The following is a 25,667-nucleotide window of genomic DNA, read 5'->3' as shown; positions in this document are numbered from 1 at the left end:
GCCTGCCAAATAATGCAAGAGAGCAGCTACACTAGTGCAGAGCTCGGCCTTTTGGCAATGCAGAATGGAAGAGACAAGTGTACTCAGGCAACCACCATGAAAACCCACAGAGCGGATATAAAGTACACAGCTCCGGTGAAGAGCAGCCCTCATACATTGTGTATGAAAAATCCCTGCCACTGAAACATCATCTGCTGCAAATGTTTACCCTTTTTGCAGGGCATCACAGCAGGGGAGGGAGGAAGGCAGGAAGGAAGAGCTTGGGCTAGTTTGATTTCTCAACACTGCAGCTCATCACAACTCAATTGTCTTGCTTTGTCTCTCCACTTGGGATAAAAGCAAGAAACTATTGACAGAAGGAAACTATTACTGTCTAACCTGCATAGAGATAGCTCATCTTCAGCAGTTCTGAAGAAAACAAACACAACATACAAGATGGCAAGCCAAAAACCAAACAACCAGCCAGAACCAAACCAGAACACTGCAGCATATGGAAATAAATGATAATAAAAAATAATTACTTTGCTTCAGGAAAAGTCATTGTGGAAGAGCAATACTACATTGCTCTGAGCAACACAATGTATGCTTATGGCTGGCTAAACCAACTAAGGTCATTCCAGCTTCTTTCACCTGGAAAATTCAGTGACAAATTCTCTGTGACGCCCTTTCCATCTCAAAACTCTTCTTCAGCAGCCCCAAGAGGAGATCGAATTAATACCTGCTTTACCTGCAAACTGCATCAGTTACTGCCTAGCAAGTACTGGAGCTCTGTTCAACCACAGGACTAGATGATCTTTCGAGGTCGCTTCCAACCCTTGGGATTCTGTGATTCACAAGCTTAGCAGAGCATCAGAGGATGGCGTGTCAATGTGTGTCACTGACACACCAGGGATTTATTCACATCAATCACAATGAGCTGGGACATTCATTCTGCATTTTTTAAATACTTTTTGCATGAAGAATAGCACTGCCTACCTACTGGAACTCACAACATGTTCTGCTTACACCTGCACAGTCCCCATTGTGTCTACAGCAAGGATTCGTACAATCACCCACAGCTTCTTGTCAACTAGAAGCCAGTACCTGCTGCCGTTCCACAGAAGTCAGTGTAGGTGTGATGCCAACTGTCCGGGTTGCATCCATGCTGTTTTTGGTCAGTGCTAGAGGTTGATCCATGGTCAAGCTTGGGATTGAGGCATACATGTGATTGGCATGAAGGCTCATCGTTGGGGCAGCAGCCCTCTCTATGGGGCTGCGACTCCTCTCTCTGTGCTCCTTCCGGAAATCTCCATTGGCAGTCTTGTTTCTAAGGCAGGAAAGAAAAACAAGGTCAAAGGACTCACAATGGTTACAAGCTACAGTGAGATAGACAACACTGAATCCCTTCAAGAGGCAGGAGGCAATGTGTTCTGCTGGGCCTGTGGGAAGTGAGAGAACCCCTCTGAGAGGTACCCCTGCTCTATCCAGCCAATGGGTTGCATCTGCAGGCTCTGGCAGCCAACAGTTTTCTTCAGCCTAGAATTCATTCAGATCCTTAGCTAAAAGCACTGAGTTTAAGTAACACCTCTGTTAAGATCAGACACCTCCTCATTTCACACACTGTTAATCCCACTCTGGCTCCTGACACTGCAATATTCCCTAAGCATTACTAAAGCCCATGAAAAGTCTGTTTTCCTCAAAAGCCATGGCTGTGAGCAAAACGCAGTGAGTCACAGCAGGAAGCAGGATTTTCACAGCAGAAAAGGAAGGAAAAGCTAAACTGCCCTTTTCCCAGAATCAATGAATTAAAACATTCTTTAAAAAGAGTCATTTCAAACTACTACTGAACAATAAATCTCAGTAAATGTCCTCGCATCGTTAGCCTATCACTTACTGCAATTAAAATAATACTGATTTGGGGCTTATGTGTGAGACATTTCAGTTTCCACATATGAAAGGCAAACCACTGAGCCACAGACTTACAGCACTGCGAGGGGTTCACGTGCTGCAGCACCCAGTGCCTCAGTGTCACAGGGCAAACCTGGTCCATCTTTCACACAGGAAAGCACTGGAGGGGAAGGCTGCTTCTATCCAACACACAATTCTGTCTTCAGAAGGTTCTTGAAGCGTCCAGTGGGTAAAATCCAAGGTATTTTCCCCACTTTTTAAGCATATGTTAATATGCAGGAGCAATCTTTAAAAATGCTCTGATGAGCATTAGGCAGAGAGAGAAAAGGAACAGAGAAACGTTTTCTGTAGTACTAGAAATGAAGATCTATGAAGAGTATTCAATGGTGAAGTAAACTACAACTCCAAGAAGCCCCTGCCTATTGCAACGTCAGAGAAAGCATCAAGAAGGCAGGCTGACAGCTGAAGGGAAAAAGAACAGAAGCCAAAGCCCTGCCAGCAGAGGGAAATGAGGAACCCCAAAGCTTACTCCAAAATGCTATAGGAAAAACCTGCAGGAGTGCCCCAGGAGCTGAGGTGCTCACTGAGTTGCACAGCATTTGTTTAAGCACCTCTGGAGAGCACATCCAAAGCATCCTGTGGCAATGGATTCTTCCATTTAAACTACACACTTGTTGAGTACCTCTTCATCACAGGCTGGTTTTGTTTCTTTTAACCTGAAATCTACTGACGTGACCTGCTACCACCTAGTTCTTGTATTAGGAGAGGCAAAGCCATGGCTCCCTGCTGATCACATCCCTCCCGAGTCCATTTGTCCAACAACCTTTTTTCTCCCAGGTAACACTTCCTTCAGGTACAAACTGTTCCCACACCTTTGTCATCCCTATGGCCCCACTTGTGTTAGAGCTAGAGAAGCTCGCTCTACGACCTCAATCCTTCTTGAGGTGAACGTCCAGATCTTTGCTGCATTCAGGAACAGGACCTTTGCTGAACTAATCCTCAGCTTGCTCAGGAGTCACCTGGTTGTACAGAGATCTGCTGCTGCTGCCTGAACCAAAACCCAATTAGCACGGTAGAAGGTACGGTTAATACAATGCCAGGCAACCAGTGACTTCAGGACACAGCTTATTCCCTCTGCCAAAATTCCTTGATGTGCTTAGGAGGGAACAGTCAACAGAATAACACAATATGTAACCGTTCAGATCCCCCAGCTCTGCCTCCCTTGTTCCTCTTAACTCATCACAAACCAGGAGCTGCTGATCAGCAGAATCGACCATAAAGCCTAACCTTTAAAGTTTCACAGCTGGTGCTCAAGAGGTTCTCTGAACATCATGTGTTTCCTGAATCCTCCTTTGCCGGCCAGATTCAGACACAAAAGAGCAGCACACAAACCACCAGGAAATACATTCTCACAGTGCTACATTTCCCTCTCCGGCCAGCGCTGGTCCCATTTCAATTCACAAGACTGCTCTGCAGTATCAGCATTCACAAGAAAGACGTTTAGAATTGCAGCGCTCTGAGCTAATGACTGATGCAAATGTGTGACTTGAGGCAGCACAACAGACTCTATATTTAAAGTACAGTAGCCTCATCTAGAGTTACAGCACTGAGGCAGCCACTGAGCACAACAGCATCATCCATCACCACCCCTGAGGAAGCAAGGATGGACTTCACAAACAGTGTGCCTTTGCTGGCTGGTTTGTACCTGGACAACAGCCATTAGATAGCCTGGGAAATAGCAATATGAAAAGACATGGCTAAAATCATTGTTCAAGCGATAAAGGCAACACTGTGTAGAGGGGGACTCCCTCTCCTTGCTGCAGTGCAGTTATCTTTGGTGGCTGCAAGCCAAAATCTTACTGTTCAACTAAATTTATCTGGTCTGCTACAACTGAAATAGCCATTTGGAGGCTGCAAACCCACATACAGCTCCAGCAGATTCCTGCTTCTCACTGCCTCAATGGAAAAAGAGTAACCCCTTCTCATAATGACTGTATTTTGGTTTAATAAGCACAAGCTGGTTTTTCAAAGGAAAAAAACTTGGTTTCCTCCACCCAAAAATGCTTGTAAATTGAAGCAAAAAATGTAGCCACACCAGCTGCTTGGTTTTTTTCTTTAGAACTGGGGATTTCAGCAACTCACGGCTGCATTTCCGGGGGGGGGGGGGGGGGGGGGGGGGGGGGGGGGAAAGCAGTGCTGTCACGTGACCAGCCATGACCAAACCTCCTGAAAGTCCCAAGCAAAAGGCATTTTCCAGTTCACACAACAGCACCTATTTCACTCCTCCTTCCTTCACACAAACAGCCCCAGCCCCACGGGTCCGTGAACCTGGAGGTTTTGCTGGGAAAAAAAACAAAGCAAAGCAAACCAAAACAAAAAAAACAAACAAAAAAACAAACAAAAAAAAACCCCCAAAAAACTCTTCTGCAAAGGTTTCTTGGAAGCAAGGACCGGGAAGGTGGGAGATGGGCTCAGCCTGAGGCCAGGCAGCCCAGCCCAGCACAGTGACCTTCCCGAAAGATACCCAGCATTAGGAAGCTCTCTCAGCAATCTCAGCACACTACAACACCCCAGCCCCTTCTGCAGGCACGTAATTCCCTCTGCCCAAATTAGAACAGCTCCTCTTCCGGGCAGGGCACTGTTCATACCCCGCTCCTCAGTCCATCTACCTTCAACTACACAGTCTGGGCAACAAGTGGGAAACACCTGAAGCTTCAATTCCACATCAGACTGTATTTTCCCTGAGCCCAGCTGAAAATGCTGCAGCACGGTGTGGAACAGTAACATGATAGCTCTGCCCTTGTGAAAACACACCAGCGCTTCTGAGTCCCTCCTATTGAAATATAAATAGCGAATCCTACAGGCATCTGACTCTACTCGTAAAACAATTGGGCAGAAAATTATTCATAGAGTAGTTATCAGTCTCACATTAGTAAATAATTTCAGTTTAAAATACAACTTCAGAAACATTTTTAGATTAGAAACTGAAGGTTTGCTACATTAATATTATTATTATTACCAAACTTGAGAGAGGCCATTTTTGTTTTGATCTTAGCTGCTTTGCCTGAAGGGGCAATCAAAACTGCCTGTTTGAAGAGAACTGTATTTCACCAAAGTCAGTTAGCTTAACAAATCCCCCCGCACTGAACAAGGGCAGAGATGCGTCTCTTAGCTCAAACATAAGAGCAGAAAATTACAAAGAAGGATTTCTGACTATGTTTGAAAAATAACTTAAAAATACATGCTACAAATAAATCCAGCTGTCCAAACAGCATTACCATCCCCCAGCTCCACGCTGATCATTATGTGTGACTCCGGACTCCATCTCCCGTGGTGAATATGTCAGTGCACTCAATTCACAGTGGTGAGAGCCACCGAGCCCAGGCACTGGGACCCTGTCACCTCAGCCATGCCTACCACCCCTCCTTCCCTGCTGACAGGGGCAGGCAAGCTGCTTGCAGGCTTATTCTAGTAAAATTCTACACCATTCCAACCTTAAATTCTTTTCTCCAGCATTTGAAAAACAGACATTGTTTTCCATGTCTCTCCCCAATGAATCATAACCAAGGCTCCAGCACTTACCAAGCATCATGTGCTCAGATGGATGTCATACCAAAACCACACACATCCTGACTGAGAGCTGAAAGTCTCCTGCAGTGGGGTTCTAAATACCGTTTGTTAATTGAAAGGCATGTTTGAGCCTCCTCGGGAGCCAGTTCAAAGGTAGCTCAAAAGCATTGTTCTGAGGATTTTGTTTTTGCTGTACAACCTCTGAATGTGGTTGTTCTGCTCTCTGGCACAGAGTGGCGGTAATTCACACTCATCCTACAGGAACAGGCTCACTCTGCCAGCTGCTGAAGGAAAAGGGAAAGAAAGAGGCCCACTGAAGGGGACAGTTTTGCCTGCACTCACTTCCAGCCTGCAGATCCTTAAGGAACAGATGCCAAAAGTATTACTGTACCTCCAAGTGAAGAAATCACAGACGTTTCACACTCCCTTTGGCAGAAATAGAGCTCTAACTTGGAATGGTTGTACTGTAGGAGTGTGTTTCACTCACAGAAAGAACAAGTATCCACTTACAGTGCTTTTAATTACCATGTTAGATGTTTTCTTTAAACATACACAGTGCACAATACTGCTTAAGAGCAAACTTTCATCTCTGTAGCCTAATTCAAATACAGTTTAAGTATTTTCATCATCTTTCTAATGTACCTATTCTAACATATTTTACTTTATTTATTCACAAACTCTTAGGTCTGAAAGAAGACAGCTGCTTTTGTTACAGACTACTTAAGGATTTATAACCCACCACTATAAAACATCTTCTCCACATTATGGGGATCATTTCCTGCAAAAGTATCTACTTGTATACATAGATTTCTGTTACTGTGAGGTGGGAATACAAGCATTTAAGGTCATATTTCAAAATATATATATCCAAAGAGAAAAATCCTTACCCAGGATTAAGTAACTCAAATTCACTACAAAATCTCAAACAAAACCTGCACGTATTAGCAGTTTGCTCTTTCACTGTCAGACAATTATCTGAAGGACTCGTAACATGAAAAAGAAAACCTTCCTAACAGCCCAATACACTCTTCAAACCACATCTACTTTGAATGGCTACCACCTAAATACACAACCCTTTCTCCATTCCATTTTACTAGCTGTACACTTCCCTGTTACTTTGAGTAGCTTTTTCCTTTTACACCTTAGTACTCCATCCCAAACAGCTTTCAAGTAGGCAACTTGCAAGAGATTTTTGTCTTTGCAAGAATCACTTCTGCCCCACCTGATTTCTCAGGTTTCCTGAGAAGGATAACACCCTTCCCTTTTTGCCACTGCTGTGACTTAAGCATTATTTGTACAGCATATTCCCCCCTGCAGGAAATCTTTTGGACAAACTGAAGATCGTGTTCAGACCAATGTTCAGATAAAGCTGACAACTGATCTCCCACTAATGCCCTTCTCCAGGCAGCTATGCCTCCTGCATTGGTTCTGGAGGAGCCCAGAACAGCAGTTTGTTAGCCAGCTGGCTACAAAGCCTTCTTCAAGTGAGGTCTGTAGCTGGCAAATCCTCCTCTTCTCCCCTTTTCAAGTGTGGTTAACAAGGGAACAGGCAGGTGGCAAAGTCTTCACTTCCTGCCTCGGGCTAGAAACAGCTCAGCAAAGGCACCCAGAGCAGGATTCTGAGCACTGCCTCGAAGCTTCTCCAGCCACCAATAATTACACTTAACTCTTCCCAGAAAAGAGCTTTTGTTCTTCAGAAACTTTAAGCCTGAGCATCAGGCCGGCTGTGGAGCACTAAGCATCATAATTCACACCAGTTCCTTCAGAGCCCTAAGTACATGTGCACCAACTGTACCTATTCTCCCCTGCCCTCCCCACTCCTCTCTAGCCAGAATCCTTAAGAATTTTCAATTCACAAAGATTTTCCTCCAGCTCAGTGATACAGCCAATGGAAACACCTTTGACATGAGAAGTCAAAGTAAAACCATTGAGAACAAACGAACAAGAAAGAGGGTAACATTACATACAAACAAACCTAGGTCGGACTTTCTTACACTTCTGTCACCAAAGCCAGATTTTCCAAGGTAAAATCCTGGACCAGGTAGTTACTTGTTAACATAAGCCACCAGGAGGGCAGATTTCACAGAGGAAAAAAAAATCAAATTACTACTAAGCTGTGAAATGCATAAAGGAGCGTCCCACTGCTGCCTGCCTGCACCAAGCAAACACACTCAGACATGGAAGAGCTCCCCTTCCTGAAGACTTAATAGTCTCAAGTATGAAAGAACGCAAGAGAAACCACATGATGTCAGACCTTAGTCAAAAGCCAAAGCCACAAAACTGAAATCTAAATCTAATGTACAGTAAAATCAATTAACACAATCTCAGATCCTACTTATTTTTCTCACAGGGTGTTTTTTTAGTGTTTGGCTGTCTCTGCTCCAGCACTCACAGGGTTGTTTTAAAAGGTAGCACGGGTTGCTTTATAATGGTAATCACTCATTCTGTCCCTAAGGAAAACTCTGGGATTAATTAAATGAAACATTATGTCACTGCTGGAACACATGCGTGTACAATCCAGAAGCAACGGCAAAGTGACCTCCCTGCAACAGGTACAGACTGCAGGTTAGCTGGTAAATCAGACCCTCCAAGTCAACTTAAAACCTCTGCTCTCCCATCACCTTCTCTGCCCTGCACTTCCACTGCCTGCTGGCCCACTTCCTACTCCTGTGGTTCAGCTCTCATTCTGTGAGGTAGATCTGATGGCTTATTTTAATTCACCTGAGTATTTTGAAGAGGTTTTACGTGAGGCCATACCTGAGATGGAAATAACTCGATTTTAACATGTAGTAAATACGTGGGAAAGATGTGAAACCCTGAGTGATCTCACTAATTCTGCTGAGGCAGCTGGAAATATGAAATAGCCTGTTAGGGAAAAAAAAAAATAAATCACTAATGGCTCAAAAGTGGAGCTAGAAGAAGAGAAAGCTCCAGCATTTCAGTATTACCACAGTAACAAGTGACCTGGTGCAACTGGACACTGCAGTAATTATATGAAGTTTCCTAAAATGCACCCTGATTTCTAAAGGGTAAACATAAGCCCATTTCATCCCTTCAAAGTTGTGTTTAACTGTATCTGGGTGGACACCAAGCTCAGTACAACTCCCATCAGCTCTGATTTAGTTTTCAAGGACTGAAGACAAGAAATATTCAGGCTCCTGCCAGTTGCATTAGGCGAAGAGAAGAAACCTTCTGGTCCTCTGACCTGCAATGCGTCACCACTGGCCTCCCTCTTCTGCCTATTGACTAAGAGCAGGAACAGCACCCATCTTGGAAAGGAGACAGAAGTAACCAAATGCTAAAGATCTGCCTCCTACCTGTAATTCTCAAAAGAGCAACAGTGCCCTTTGGAAAACCTGCACAACACACTAGAAAAACACAGACTTGAAGAACCCTTTCTACCAACTGTGAAAACCAAAAGGCAGGAGATGTGAGTGTTTCAGCTGCAGCAGAGGATGTGGTCTGCCTTTTTAGAAGGTGTTGGTGCTACTGTTCCAGAGAGCTCCTTTCTTGGGAGAGAGTTTCAGTAAAACTGTAAAACTCAGACATGTCAGCACACACCAGAAAGTCATTGCTATGGCTGCCAGTTAGGACCCAGAACTAAGGCTTCATTTCTATCTCAAAGGTAAACTGTGCAGAAGTCAACATCATATCTGGGCACTTGAAGGCACAAAAGTCTTATTCTGAGAAAGTCAAATGAAGCCAGTGAAACAGAGCAGAGCCTGCCAATGTCCACATCTGGAGAGCAAGTAAGGCTACTGCCTATACTCAAACAAACAGAACATCATCTAGAACTGCAACTCACGGCTGGAATGGAAACTAAATGTATCCCTACAGAAGCATGAACTGTTTCAAGTATGAAAGGCACTTGGAATGGCTTGGAGGGGAAAAACATCCCAGAAAGGCAAATGATACCAAAAATGAGGTTAAAGGGACACTCCAAACTTTCCCTAAAGTTTCTAACAAGGAGGAAAACCTGACAGTACAAGGGAAGAGCAGAGTCTTCCATGAAGGCAGCTGGAAGGTCAGGGGGGTTACTGGAAAGATTCAGATGCAGCTGTAAGATGATTAATCTGTACCTAACTGCAGTGCCCACCCAAACACCTCTGGCACACATTTCCTCTTCCATTCTACCAATTCGTGTGCTAGGTCATGTGCAGCTTTTGTAATTCAGCCATATTAACATCCTTTTGAAGTCAAACTTGGCACATGTAGCAAACCTTTTCTACTGAGTCACTGCAAAATATTTATGGTCACACAGAGAAAACTATGGGCCAGTGTCAGGAGAAAGCTTGTACATAAAATCGAGACAGCAGCAGGGCATGTCCTAGTGGAACAAGATTCACCACGTACATGTGTGCTCAATATCGCCAGGGGACATCAGGCTGTTTTGTAGGGTCTTGGAAAAGTTGAAGGAGGTGAAACTCAATGGTGAAACTGTGCAGAACTGTTTCAGGAAATAAACAATGGCTGTTACATCTTCTCAATGTATTTTCTGCATTATCCCTTACGGTATTTTCCACGGTATTTGGAAAAATACTTTCATTCCTCACTCAGTGCTTGACATAGAACTATTTTCTGTTATAGCAAGTACCAGCTTCAGTCAATCTGAGACCACAAAGTTCTCATGAGTTTATTTAGTTCACTCACCTAAAAGACTGCATCAAGTAGAATCTTATGCTAGAGGAGCTGATGAATCACTTTCTTCGAATAGATCATGTGGGAAAGTAAGAATAGCACGTTTATTACTAAGAGCTTTAACAACACAAGCCAGTCTCTGGAAACAAGGTCACAGTGCTGGAATTAACTGTGTCAGATTGTCAGGAGATGGGATGATAGAGCTTTTTTTTCCAGCTTCAATGGTTCTTATGAGAAAGAACCACCCAGGGAAAAGGGCCTGGATCGTGAAAGCTTACAAACGATGCTCTCTATCCACCCAATACACGATGTAACATTAACTGATTTCTTTTCATGGGCTGTTTTATAAAAGAAAGGTTTCACTAAAAGTGTATTGGAACTGTTTGTAATTGCTAATACGATCTGAATTACCTAAACCCCTGGAAGCACTATAAATACAGTAACAGCTTCATTATATCTTGTACAACTATTCATACAAATAGAGTAAAGCAGCTCCTTTCAAGAGCTGATAAACCAAACTGACCACAACAGCAGCAGGTTTGAAAGCACACTTTGGAGTTAACATGCCCAAGTTAACCACTGAATTCTGCAATCCGCAGTATCCCCTCAGAGCAACTTCTTGTTTAAGGGAGACTCCAATCAGGAAAGCAAATCACAAGCAAAAGTGTTTGAGGGGCTTTAATTCCCCTTCTTTTTAAAGTCCTGATTTATGACTCCTAAAAGTTACTAATTAAAAACAGATTCATAAAGCATCATTTCTTATGGTTCAGACAGCAGCTCCAACACACACACACACACCACAAACAGCTCTGAGAGACAAGGCCTTTTAGGACAGGACTTTTACAGGAACATATGACTCAACCTTAACTTGACTGCAGTATGCAACCGCTCCATTACCTACAGGAACTGCAGATCTGTGCCACGTTAAAGACTACACGGAGCAGTAACTGCAGTGCAGACGTCTCCCCAGATGTTTCGGGAGTTTTTTCTCATGGCTAAACCAAACTCATCCCACCCCCTCTTTCTTTCCAATCGGGCATTCTGTGCTCCAGCCGCACAACACGAGGGATGAAACCCTGTTAACTGATGGTCAGATCCTGCTTTCTGCAGGGTGGCCATACTGCACAATGGAAATGTCAACTTTATGTTTCGTGTCGAGCTCTGCCAGTGTTGGCAGAGCTCGACACGAAACATAAAGGTGACTCCACTTAGGTACAGCTAGAAATAGCCAGAGGAATACTTTTCACCTTTCAACACTGAGAAATAATGCCATTTGTCCAGAGTCAGCACTCAGCAATGCTGCAGGAATGAGTTAAAGCCAGCTGGGTGTTTGTGTAGTGCATTACAACATGAGAGAAAATGAAAGGAGACTGCCCAGGCCAGAACTTTCAGTCTGGGGAAAAAACTTACTTATTCAATCAGAAATTAATGTAATGTTTTCTTCCAAATCTTACCCTTACAGAGCCATTGTCTATAGCAACCGTGTCCATAACATTATAATTCTCAAGAGCGCAACTTTCTAGTAAATGGTACATCTGTCAAACTGCAGGAAACATCTGGGAAAATGGTTAAATGAGAAGTGAGATTAAACCCTGGTTTCCATATGGTTAGGATATACATCTAGAATGTGCCTCTAAATGTTATTGGTTCTTTTCTCTTGCTTAGCAATCAGACTTTGGATTGGTGTTCAACGTTGGAGCTAGCTAACAAACCCCTGCTGCTGGCAAGAGGGACACCTGAGCTAACATCGCCTGACTTTTCAAGTACTCACATACCCATATTCTGACAGATACCAGTCCTTCCCAAAGGACCCTAAGCTATCCATCAACCTGTAGCCCTGAAACTGCTCCTAACAACCAGTTCACATGTGTTTGCCTACCCCCTCCTGAGCTAAAAGGGACTGGAGTGCTTTCTGAAATTCTCCCTTGGATGAGAACTTCTGCAAAGTCGGTGATACATTCGCTCTTTCAAGCCTGCCTCTGAAGATTCAGTTTAATGTATATGTGTTGGAAACAAGAGTATTTGTGTGGTGCATGATCTCCATTAATAAACAAGAAAATGTATCTGATTTGATCCAGTATCCAAGCAATATATACACGGAAAGAAGAAAACATGGGAAAAGCAGTTCCAACCCTGCTCCTCCGCCCAGTCATCAACAGGAAGCACTGCAACAGCTCCACAGACAATGGGGAGGACTTCAGCTTTACCAGGACTGCTTTGCAAACACCAGGTTAATCCTAAAACACTACAAAGGCATATTTGTGCCAAGAGAACTAAGTGAAGATGCATGCAAGCAAATGAGAGACCTTTTGGGTATTCAGAGCTCTGTGTGTTGGGGTTTTCTTTTTAGCCAATTCCAATTTGTCACAATAAAAAGGCAGTGTAAACATGTTTCTTGATCCCCCAGGAAGCTTGGAACCCAAAAAGCAGCAGTTACAGCAAAGAGCTATCAGAAAACTGCCACATTACCTCTGCAACCCAGTTCTAAATCCTTCTGAGCCCCTGCCTGGAGCTGGAGCCAGCCTCCACCACACCAGGGACCTGGTGTTCGGCAAGACACTTCCACCTGGCATCTCAGCCAGGGTCAGGGAGAATGGAAGGAGGAGGGGGACAGAGTCCTCCAGATCTTAACTCAAAATTCCTTGTTTTGAGCCACTGCAAGCTTGAAGAGGACAGAGCTGACCCTGCTCTGAGCAGGAAGTTGGATGAAAGGGCCTCCTGAAGCCTGTTCTAACCTGAATTACCCCATGGTCTTCAAGTCCAGGGAACTCTGCACAGAGCTTAGGGCAGATTTTTTAAAAAGGATGTCAGGATAATTTCTATGATGGTGTCATTAAAGCAAGCAAACTCCATTGAATAGTCATGGTAAAAGCTTTATTATATACAGCAGCTTCCAAACTCCAGGAATCAAGCTCAGCTTTATTGATCAGATTTGCCAAGACTGTTCACTGTAATAAAAGTGAAGACACAACCCAGAATGTGTATCAGAAGTGTCTGGGTCTGATATACAGGTGCCTTTAAAACTAAACATCATCTTACACGATACACATTGAACTACCTTTATGATGTGTAGACCTTGCTTTTATTACAAGAAAAAGCCAAATTATTTAGCTTTGGACAAGGGCCTGTATGGACAGGCCAAGGGGAATGGCTTTAACCTGCCAGAACAGGAGAGACTGAGGTGAGCTCTCAGGCAGAAGCTCTTTCCTGTGAGGGTGCTGAGGTGCTGGCACAGGGTGCCCAGAGAAGCTGTGGCTGCCCCATCCCTGGCAGGGATTGGAGCTGGATGAACTCGTAAGGTTCCTTCCAAACCAAACCATTCTGAGAGTCCATGTTTCTATGCTATTAGCTTTAACTGTCCCGAGCTAAGAGCAGTTAAGAGCTGTGTATTTGCTACTCCCTACTCGAAACCAGAGCAGCTAAGCCAGCCCAGTGCCATTCCTCCACAACACCCAGCCCGGCGCTGCTCCCCGGGGGCCCCGGGCAGGACTCTAAGGGCCGCGGACCGGCCGATATCAGCCCGCAGCCCTTTGTCTGCAGCTCCACGGAGCAAAGGGGAAAACGCCTCCGGCCGAGCGACGGCAACGGCCCTCGCTTAAAGGCACAGCACTCCCGCGGTCGGTACCGGTACAGCCGCACGGAAAGCGCCCGAATTCCTGTACAAATCACCCACGGGCTGCTCTTCTGTAAACCGAGGAGACTTTAGGGAAGTTACACACATTAAAAGAAAGGCATGTTTCAACTCGAGGCTTACAATAAGCTCGCTGCTTCTTTACAAAGCACCAGAAAATAAAAGGTATGGTAAAAAAAGCACATTTTACTTCAACAAGACTATATTTTAGCCAGTACATTTTAAATAAAACATTCGCGGGACACACAAGAAAGTATACAATGCAAATAAAGCAGTTTCATATGACAACAGCTGGGGTATAAGCTGGGGTGGAAGCATTCCTTTTCACAGGTAAGGAGCTATGGATGTAATCTCTATGGCCATGAAAACACAGAAGCTGTATAAAGAGTCTGTATGCTGCTGTAAGGAGGGCAGGCAGTCTCACATACTGACTTTTTAAAAGTCATCCACAAGTCTCAAGGGTATTTTATTATCCTACAGCTGAGAATTATCTCCCCTGAAAAAATAGATTGATAAGTTGTTCTCTGCACAGGAATTCCATGACATACTTTACAAACACAGGACTGCCAGGCCATTTGATTCACTCTGCTCCAGAAACTGTAGGCCAGTAGTTCTGTTTTCCATGACAGAAGTAAACATACCCCAGAACAAATCAAAAACAACACACTGGGGAGTTACACCTGAGCCATATCTATCTCTACTCGTTCTGTTCCCAAGCTAAAGGCTGGCATCACTGGATTGCTCATCATGCTTCCAAAGCACTGAAATGGCTTTATTCCCACTGAGATGCTAGGGCGCTGGTACCTAAGAGTTAACATCCAATTGCTAACAAAAGGTTCTACCATTTACAATGAACCACAGCACGCAGTTTAGTGTTCAATGACGTTCCAACCACAATGTGCTGGTGGACAATTAATATAAAACTGCTTCACAATTCTATCAACATCACCACAGACCCAAATGTTTGAACAGGAGCTACTTGCAGTGACAAAACCTTGTGTCTTCCAAATGAAAAAGATTTGCTCACCTGGACATTTAACCACCACTAAATGGCAAAGAAGTAGCCCTAGCACTGACGGGGGCAGCTGTGCCCAGTTTATGTGGCACCAACTCATTCATCCTATGCTTTCAGGGACTTTATCCTGGAAAGTTAAAAATGCAGACTCCAAACTTCACCTTTACAGTCCGAATCACACAAAATGCCTTTGCTACCAGTGAAGGTATTGTGCCATCTCCACATCTCTTATGGAGCTGGGTCTCTAAACTGAATGTTGTCACACTTATGCTTCTAAACCTCCAAGTCCCTGCAGTGGTGCTCCCATTATTCTGTTCCATTAAGTATTTATTTCCCCAAATCTACTGCCTTGTCTTCAGCGTAAACAAGTCAAGCTTCTACAATACACTTCCCATGCCCAACACACATTTTTAGGACAGCTGCACACAGTTTGAGCAATTCATTTCTATTGTTAAGCCAGAACATCCTAATCCGAAAAGGAGGGAAAATATGAAAACCATTCGAATAAATAACCTCATTAGAGGTGGTGGCAGGGAAGTGGGAGTAAAATTCAGAGAACATACATGAACTTTCCTTGTATCTGAAATCCATTGACATTCAGTTATTTCAGCTTCATCACAGAAGTCTGAGGTTTTGCAACATTCAGTCGAAAGTGTATTTTCATATGGCCAGATCACACTTACAAAATAAAGCAGAAAAAAGATGGCCTCATATATGCCATTTCAGATTAGGATTCATGTGCAGGTTTAACTGAAATCAGTTACATCCCATCACATGAACACTGGGCAGACAACCAGTGCTTCTTATTAAAAGAAGAAAAGATGCACATTACATATATAAAAATCACAAAATCTACTGAGTAAAAACATTCCACACTGGAAAAGATCAGAGAGCTTTCAAATACACTTGAGGGAATCACATAAAGTAACTAACTGCCCCTATCTTTCATGTTTGAACCTCAGTTGCACATGAGGCATTATTTTTATGACCGCCACTGTATAAAGTGGTATAATGTACGTAACTGCCAGCTGTGTTTGATGATGTCATCAGCAATTGGGTTTTAAAGAAAATAACACCTTTTCCCACAATCCAAACACACCAATTCAAAAATGTCATAGATTTCTTTGTCATGTATGTATGCCAGAGAAATGCAGCACAGTTCTTTCCAATACCGGCATTCTCAGCTCCAGAGAAAGGCTATAAATAGTTAAGTTTTTAGGAGAAAGAACAAGGTATGCTGTAAATGAGAAGTCTCCCCTCTGCTTGTGAGCTTCTATTGTTTTGCATTACTTCAGTGCTGGATTCCTGATTTGTAACAAATTCCAAGACTGCAGACTACAGGCCCAGCCTCTGACTAACACTGTGGTGATTTATTTGAGGCTAAATACCTCTGTCCGCATCTTATGACTGAACACAACAGTCCACAGCAGCATGGAATGCAAGGAATGCCGAGGCTGCAGGAGCTGAGGCAGCAGGGAAAGGCACACAGCTATCAGGCAGCCCTGGACTGCTGAACTGCTCCAATCACTTCCTCCAGTCAAGAATGAAAGGAATTCTCTAAGCCTGTACTTCATGCCAACCAGACTTGCATTCCCAGGAATGAGAACAGAGCAAGAATGGCATTTGATGATTACCCAACACATGCACCTAACTCATCTACACCTTACCTGTAGGAAAAATTCCACATCTGACTGTCAGAGCTGAGGCACGATCCTTTAAGTAATGTTTAGCAACAACTGCAGTTACCCAGCTGTCAAGGCAGACTACAGAGCAGCTGGCTCACAATCCTGGCCTCGAAAAAATGCAAAGCACTTCTGTTTCTCCTCCTCCTGCCTCACCACCCCCACCAGCAGAGAGTGCAGAGCTCAGAATCAGGGGAAATGAAAGGAGCAGATTACGCAGAACAAATGAACAATACTTTAGAAATCGCGAGGTCAATACGTATGTTTTACTATAAATAGTTAAGCTGAGCTAATTCCTGTTACCTCATGCTGTATGAAAACAAAAGAAAACAAGATGATCCACCTAATCACACCAGCCTTTGTGCAGATCTTCCAGACAGACTGGAACAAAGGAAAAACCTAGCCCAAAGTTTTGGATGTAGTATGATTTTAGCACACACAAAGATGAAGAGGATAGCATTACATTCTGTGAAGCAGAGGAAACAGAAGCCAGACACTTACAGATGTGGGTTGAACATTCGACTCATTTTAGAAACGTGGTCATTTTCACAGTCTAGCTCATCGTCCCCTTGGTCCATGCTGAGCTTTCTCTTGTTGGGGCTGATAGGAGGAGGGCCTGTTCGATGGTTGGTTAGAACGGAGGACACTGGAAGGGACTGCATTCTGGGCTCACCTCTTAGGGCTGCTTCACCTGCAGGAAGAAGACAAGTGAGAATGAACACACCAGGGAGAAGAGAGATAAAACAATATGCTCTCTGAAAACATTCTTGCACAGAACTCTCCCAGACAGATGTCAGGTCTGCAGAGGCACAGCTGTAAGTTAAATAAAGTATCATAAACCATACTCCAATGTTTTCTGCTGGAATAAACAGTTCACAAAAGGTAGTAAGAGAGAGGTCAACTCACCCCAGATAATCTGAAAGGTTGAGCTAATGCAGCTTTCCAACAGCAGTTTTATTCAGAAGAATTTCTTCTTACAAGCTGCAACTCCAACACTGAACTTTCATTACCTCATTCTGCAAAGCATGACTGTTCGCACTGAAAAAAGCTTTGTTCCTTTTCTTATGGTGGTGGTTATAAATTCCAGGGCTACAGATCATGCTGATGCCAAATATTCAAGATCTAAAACTGAATAAATGTTTAAATGATTCCTTTTGTGAAACGCTGTCCAAACCAAGCTTCTCTGGTATATAATTGTGCAAGGTAAAAACTTGGGAGAAAACTGGAACTTGCTGATGTAGATTTTTAAGTTTGTCCTTAAAACATCCTGCTCTACACTTTTAAGCTATGTTTGGAGCACTGAACAGAACAGCACTATTCTTCTGCATAAGAATGACAACATTTTACTATAAGAATGCTAATGGTTCAACTAGGCAGTACTGGTGGTAGAGTACTGGTGAGATTATAAATTGTATATAAATCTACACTGACCAGAAAGTGCCATTCACAGCATGCAGGAGCTGTGTATGAACAATTCCAGAACTGATACAATGAGCTTGCACATAAACACATCCCATCTCATTACTAAGCACACAGGACTTTTCCCATTTCAATTAAGTGTCTCACTAAAGCACAATGCTGCTTCACCAGCAGCTATGGACTTAACTGCAACTCACATCCTTACAGCCACAGGTCATATTTAGACCTCATGGGGATCCAAAGATGTTAAAACAACACTTTTGGGACTTCATAAGGGAGTTGGAGAGGAGCTGAATTAACCAGGCTTACCTGTTCTGGTAATTTCCCTGAAATAGCCACTTTTGCTAGAGTTTAGAATTTGTATTTTTCCTACACTGCCAGACACATTTTGTTTTCTACATGGCCGTAATTTCCAGAACTAAAATTAGGATCAAGTGAACTCCACCTGCAGTACCTGACAATGGAAATCTTTGTATGCCACCACACATTTTCACATCATCGCCATGACAGATCATTTATAAAATGCTGCCCTAATTCCACACACGACAAACAGTGTTTTGTTGGAAAAGGAACGAGTGAGGAGAAAACCTCCTGAATGTTTACCAGTAAAAATAAGCATTTTGCCAGTTTAGTCAGTATAATATAAACTAGCAAATATACATGGATCTGTAATACACTACGATTCATGATTTCTATTAAAGACTCTGGCACCAAATCTAAATAGGAACTTTCCATCTCAGCTTTAAATAGTAAAAACTGTGCTCTACTGCAAATGCTCCGAGACAGACATCCAGCCCCTCTCCTGTTCCTAACACCCAAAGCATTACATGGGAAGCCCCACAACTGCCCCACTGTCACAGGAGAAGCTTTAGGCAAAAAAGACCTCTCATGAAATAATCTTTGTATCAGTAAAGCTTCTGAATATTGTCTTCAGCCTTTATATTCTGCCAGGAGAAACCTCCACCTACATAGTGCTCTTACTCTAAACTTCAGATGTAAACCACATCATACCAGTTTCTCTCTAGTGACAAACAGCTCTCACTTCTACCCTTGACAAAAATAAGTTAGTTAATACCAAAGTCAAAAGATAAAACTTTTCATCAGTTACGGTTCATGGTACTTTCATCCCACCTGTATGCAAGCACACTTCTCTCTGCAGGACCTTGAATCACTTCTGAACACTCAAACACAAAATGTAATGGAATATAGGAATCACAAATTCCTTGCAGACACTTAACTCTCAACTGGCTTCTGAGCAACTCCTCATGGGAACACATGCCGTTTAAATACCCATATAAAGCTAACACTGGTGGTTACAGAGACAAAAGAACTTTACATGCTGCTAGAAACCTTTCCTTTTCTCAGGAGCCTGATTCTATACAGCTGCCTCAAGGGGGGGGAGGGGTGCATGTGTGTGTGTGTCTCCTTAAAAAAAATATAAAATAAATTAAAAATACACATTCATCTTACTCTATGTATGGTAATACCACCGTCTATGGATATTCCTCTGGGAAGATTCTGACCGGACACAAGAGGAAAGTTTTTCACAAAGAGAACAATCAGCCATTGGAATCATCTCCCCAGGGAAGTGGTGGGTTCCTCAAAGTTGAACACTTTTAAGACTGGGCTGGACAGGCTGCTGGCCTACCTAGTCTAGGTCATGCTGTGCCTAGAAAGGCCGAGCCAGATGATCCTTGAGGCCCCTTCCACGCTGGGATTCTATGATTCTGTATTAATCCTCAGATTGAGTACAAACTCTGGAAAAAGTGCTATCGCTATTTTATGTTAGAATTAAAGAAATCCATTTGAAAGAAATCTAATAAAGAAAGAAATGGCTTCAAATTAAAGCCTGTCCAATTTGGTAATACACTGTCCTCATTGTATGGAAACGTAATTATGCAGGGGGATACCAGTGCCTTCAGGTAACCACACCAAATTATCCAGTGTTTCCACAGCACCACAGGGCCATTTGGCCACAATTAATCTAATTAACAAAGCTTCAAACAGATGGCAGTGGTGAGCAGGCAGGAGCAGCAAGAGCTCTTACATCCTCAATCTCTTACAGAACAGGCAAGAAGAACTGAGCACCTCCTCATGAGAGGATACAAGTGGCCAGTGTTCAGCATCTTGTACAGCCCACCCAGCAGACAAGCAGAGAACAATACCAAACAAGAGAGTCCAGATGACAGGGCAAGATCAAGAGGAAAAATATCTCTGTGTTGTTTATGGGGATAAACTGCACATTTGTATACTGTATTTGTACTGCACCATGAGTTTTCATGTGGCCTGTATGTTTGATTAAGGCTAAAACTGCTTTTTATTTAAATAAAAAGGCAACTTCTCTCCCCCACTACTTTCCTGCTTACCAAACTTGAATTTAAACCAGAGAGGGGGAAACCACAGCAGAGCCTACCACACAGAATGCTGCTTTACTGACTCCATTTGTCTCCTCCAACTGACCACACTCCATGGTAACCAGACTCTCATCATACAGCTGGCAAGACAACGCTCTGATAAAACAACTGTGTTTTATAAAATTCCCCAAGTCCAAACTCCAGGCTTCAAAATTCATTACTGTGATGGCTTGAGTCTGCACTGCAACTGAAAGCAGAGATAGCAAACACATTTATTGTGCCCCTCTCAATACTTCTCTTTGTTTCAGTGTGCAGCTGGTGTAAGGCACTCCAGATCTGCTGCTTTCAGATACTTCTACTTACAACTATTCATACTGGCCTCTTTTCCCCCCCCCCCTCTCTTTTCTATTAAAACTGTTAGGCAACATGATAAAGCACAGACAAGCTAAACAAAGATATCAACGTGACGTAGCGTCTGCCTATATAGCAATACTGCAATAGTGCACTCAGTCGACAGAAGTCCATGCAGTCAGTGAGAATGTTCTTTATTTTAAGCACTCAGGAGCCTACACGCCTGATGTGAAAGGGATTCACATCAACACGTGCAAACTAAACGTTTATAAAAGCAGCACAGCTCTTTTCAGACCCATACACCACCAGGATAGTGCTCTGTAAACAGTGGGTCTTCCATACTGTTTGCGTTTCTCTTGCACTGCAGTCAGCAATATCTGCGTCCCTCCCGAAACGTTCACACACTACAAACATCACAACAGCAAAAGTCATGTTTTGACAAGTGTGGATTTGATAGCAGGACACCAGAGAAGGCTCAGAATATGTCTGAGAACTCCAGGAGTTACCAAAGACTGGGGGGAAATAAAAATATACACCACTTTGGCAGCAAGCTCGCTTCCTCTCTGACCCAGCAACTCAGTATGGGCTGCACTAAGACAAGGCTACCATATTCTACTCCCCCTCCCAATTTCCTCTCCCCGCTGGCTACTATTAGTGCCTAAAATCCGAGCACTAATCACAATCCAGAAACAAAAGACTTCATCTTTCCAGATGAAGACTGACATGAAACAGACCTTAAGACAGATCAAACTAGAACTCCCTGAAAGAGCATTCCAGCACTGCCCTTGCCGATTTTACTTCACCATTCTGCATCTGACAAAGGGATTTGTCCTCCAGAGTAAACTCATGACACATTTACAAACTTTAAAGAAAAAATTTTTGCTTGTGGTGTCTGTCAACAGGGTACTTAACTTTAAAGTCTTGGATTAAATTACCCTGACCTCAGGTCACTCCATTAGCTAATAAAGTCATGGGCACCAGAGTTTAACAGACTTTAATTAATGTGCACTGCACCTTTAATTAACTTTTCCAATACCTCCATGCAGACACAGGCTCATTAGAAACAGGAGGTGCCTCGTGTTCTTAGGGCCAGACATTCCAGGAATTAATAGCACATGAAGATGTTCAAGGGCATTTTCTCGGCAGGTTCAAGATCAAAATTGAACTCTCACAACACACAAAACATTAATGCTGAAAAGCTGCATATCTGTGAAAAGGATGCTATAAAATGGAATGCCTTTTATTTTCTATTCCTATTTGCTAACAGTTATGAGGAGATTAAACTGCAAATAGATTGGAATGAATTTATGAACTATTGCATGTTTTCTTCCATTAGCTCAAACACAGAATTCAGTCTGAGCCAACACAATTGAGATAAATGGCATAAAATTTCCAATTCATGCACAAAAAGCACATGATTTCAGATATCAAGTACCAAGCACGGAAGTCGCCACAAGTTACTCAATTCTACAAGTCATCAAAACAAGCTATCAAAACAAAAGAATCATAATAGAGCACCAGAGAATTAATCCGCTTGTCAGCTGCCTAGTTTGAGTATTAGTTCACATCATACTGTCTGTTGTAAGAGGACCGATACCCTTGAAACTGGTAAACTCCCTAGAAATTAAATCTGCGTGAAATAGACTACAGACAGCCTTAAGAGTATGTAATTTGAGGCAGATTTACTTCACTTACTTGCCCAAAGACAATTAATTAATTCAGACTCCCCAGTGATAAATCTCTGGTTCACGATGAAAGATACCCTAAGAAGCAGCGGCCAAACATTTATGTAGATACTGAACATATCTACAACCCTCACTCAAAGTCCCTTATGTAAATCCATCATTTCGTACCACTGCTTTATTTCTAACAAAGACCTGAGCTTAAATAAAATGTAATTCTGGGAATCAGTCCCCAAACACTGCAGACAAAGTCACAGTAGCCTGTATTTCCTTTAGAACACATAAAACAGCCTACCTGGAGATTATAATAAAGCAGAAAACTAGAGGAACAACAGAAAATTAAATATTGATGGGAAGAGCCTAATCATAAAACACAGCTATGAATCAGGCCTTGCAAATATTTATTATAAGTGATAGATTTCTTTCATCGGCCAGCTTAGTGATTCACTTATCTCACTGACTTTCTTGCAAGATGACAAAAAGCTAATTTAGGAAACCAAAAAGTCACATACACACATACAGAAAACTTGGCAAAAGCCTGCTCTCCTCTGTTTACAAAATATATGAAAAGCACTCCTGGAACCAAGCTCTGGCTACCACTGTGCAGACACATGGATGCCAGAAAATCCATGGCCAAACCCAAAATCCAGTGATTAAATTGACTGTTCTGCTCTGGCTCCTCCATCTGACCCTGCCTGCCAACAAGGGACACATTATGCTTGACATGGCAAGAAGAACATAAAACAGTGACCTCTGCATTCAATCACCTCCACCCACTTTTTCCTCCTCTTCCTTTCAAAGGCCTGCACACAGGAAGGAGCCAGAGTTTAGGGACAGCGATACCGCTTGCAGAGCTTGCTTGAGGATCCTTCCAAAAATCACATATTGTTAATCAGAGCTGAGCAGCACAGCTGAAAGATTTCAACTTAATATTCTTGAAAATGCTAATTGTGACAGGCAGAACACATCAAAATTGCTTCCCCAAACCTAACTGTATTTACTCCTTCAACTGTACTGTGAAACACTTTCCTCTTGAATTCTTTCTTATCATACTAGCATAACTGCACGAAATAGCACATTCATACTCTCTCCAGCATCCACTGACTTACATGTATAACTGCTTCAGTTCTACAAACTACTTGATAAAATGTAAGTAAAAGTCTCTGCTGACCACTTAAAACTATGATTGAAATAAATTCTCTTCACCCTACTACCCAGATACCAACTGAAAGAGTAGCCTTTTCAAGTAGGCCAGAAACTGATGACATGGAAAGAAGAAGGGCAGCAGACAATGCCACAAAAAGAACAGCATGGAATAAAATTAAATTCTTTGGTCTAGCAAACCTCATTGTTTCCAGCATGTGTTATATCACCAGCAGCATGTGTCTTAACACGGCACTGCTCTTGGGCCACCCAGCCCTGCCCAGGGACATGGGCTTCCATGTGCAAGAGATACCTAAAGTACTTACAGAAGAATGGAGTGTCCTAGACATGTACATCATCACTCACTGGCTGGCCTTGTCCTGTGATTGCATGTGCTCAGATATGCACAATCCTCCTTCAGGTAAAAGCCACAACAGTCAACATACCAGTACATAAAAAGGGAACTGTTAAAAAAGCATCAACTGACAGCACTGAGTTAGGTTCTTCAGAACTGACAACACCTGCCTGAGTAAGCTGATGGACATACAACTGCTTTACTCCTCAGACTAATAGCACTTCCTACGTAGAAGGTTACAGATGACTTATTTGGTGAAGAACAGCATGACTCAACAAGGGCATCCCAAACAAAGCGAGAGCATAAAAGAGAAAGGAAGACAAAGGGAGAAGCATAATTTACATGTTCTGCAGGAAACAGTGATTTTCACATTCTTCTATCTGCTTTGAGAACATGGCATTCCTATTTACTGGGCAGCAAAAAGACAGATGATCCAGTCAGCTCCCAGGAAAAACATTCAGCATTGTTAAGTACTAGAAGGAGTCCTGGTGTATCTCTACAACATACTCCATCTACAGTAACACTGAAACTTAACCATTTAAGTTTCTTCAGTGGCAGGTCATGTTTTCTCCTCCATGCAGCTGAACTCTTAAAGGCTCTAGGCAGGTGCCTGCAGCACAGACCCATGAAGAGAGGTTAAGTCCCACCAGTCTTGGTGCCTCAAGATAAGACACTCTTCACCTCATAACCTGACTGGAATGCTGCTGAGACACACACTTGAGAAAGCAGGAAACAAACACCACAGAGGTGGCTACAGGAATTCCTAACACAGACAGTAATTCCAGGATATGTAATTAAAACTACCACCATGCAAAGTTTAAATAAGAAACACAGAATCCAGCTTCCTTTAATTTATTTGTGAAACTATTATAATGATATTCTCTTAAATTACTGGATTTTAGAAGTTCCCAAATAAAAAGAGTCACTTTTATCAGTGTGATGTGCTTTTATTAAAAATGTAAAAACACTATCAATAAAGACCTGTGAATTAAATATGACTGAGTCAGTAAGTTGGAGATGCTGCTTTCCAGAACAATGGTGGTTTCCAGATCTAGGTGCTCTTTCTTTTGTCACCCAGCTAAATGACTTACTGTGTTACATGAAAGCTAAACTGATCAAAGGCCTTCTGTCTTTTAGCTGAAACAGTCAAAGCTCACAGACCTGCCCTCTATTTCAAAAGTAAACCAAAGTCACAGCAAGGTCATAGCACAAAAAAAATGTTAGACTGGGTGCTTAAGCAATATTTCAACATACTAAATGATACAACCATGTATTTTCATGCAACAGGAAAGAGACAAATAGGAAATTCAGTTTGTGAAAGCTCAAATTTGAGTAACTCTTCCCAAGCAGACAGAAAATATTTGCTACCCTCCTTCTGAGGCTTCTTTGATAGTTTCTGTCAGTGGACAGCAATGTAGATAGAAGGTGGTCTGGAACACCACCTTCTGCTCTGCCTGGCTGGTATCTCATGGATATGAACCTATGACATAAACTCTGTAAGAGTTTAATTGCTCTGGGTAATCAATGCCCCTTGTGGAGACGAGCACAGTCAGCATGTTCTACGGCAAACATGCTTAAAACACTGATTCTGAGATGTTTGTTTGTAACAGGGTCATAATACAATGAAATCAAATAAATTTTACAGTTTCTTTCATAAGGGTTTGAAGCAAAAGGTGCTATGCAGAGGTAAAAAAATTAAAAAAATGTTCCACTTACTTAAATTGAAGCCTATTTTTAGATATACTGAAAGCTTTTACCTTAGTCTACTAGAAACATGCTCCAAACACCTTTTCTGACATTATTCTCCCATGCTACATGTGGAAAATTTCAGAGCATCAAGAAACTGAGCTTTCTACAAGAGCTGTGAAATGTGACATTGCACTTTCAAGCAATGTTGCTTTTATTCCCATCTTATTTTTCCCCAAAGTTCCCTACTTGAA

General features: G+C 42.6%; 1 protein-coding gene across 2 annotated transcripts in view; it reads right to left on the bottom strand.

The window, feature by feature from the left end:
* VGLL4 (vestigial like family member 4) overlaps positions 1-25,667 on the bottom strand; it is a 76,343-nt gene that overhangs the window by 6,446 nt on the left and 44,230 nt on the right. For both annotated transcript variants that reach the window (XM_034066088.1, XM_034066087.1), the window contains 2 exons: positions 16,925-17,114; positions 1,084-1,306 (listed from right to left, as the gene is read on the bottom strand). In XM_034066088.1, coding sequence (XP_033921979.1) covers positions 1,084-1,306; positions 16,925-17,114 — 413 coding nt within the window. The remainder of the gene's footprint in view (positions 1-1,083; positions 1,307-16,924; positions 17,115-25,667) is intronic.

Source organism: Melopsittacus undulatus, chromosome 9, assembly GCF_012275295.1.
Source record: "Melopsittacus undulatus isolate bMelUnd1 chromosome 9, bMelUnd1.mat.Z, whole genome shotgun sequence".
NCBI lineage: Eukaryota > Metazoa > Chordata > Aves > Psittaciformes > Psittaculidae > Melopsittacus > Melopsittacus undulatus.
This window is presented reverse-complemented; position numbering and strand designations above follow the sequence as displayed.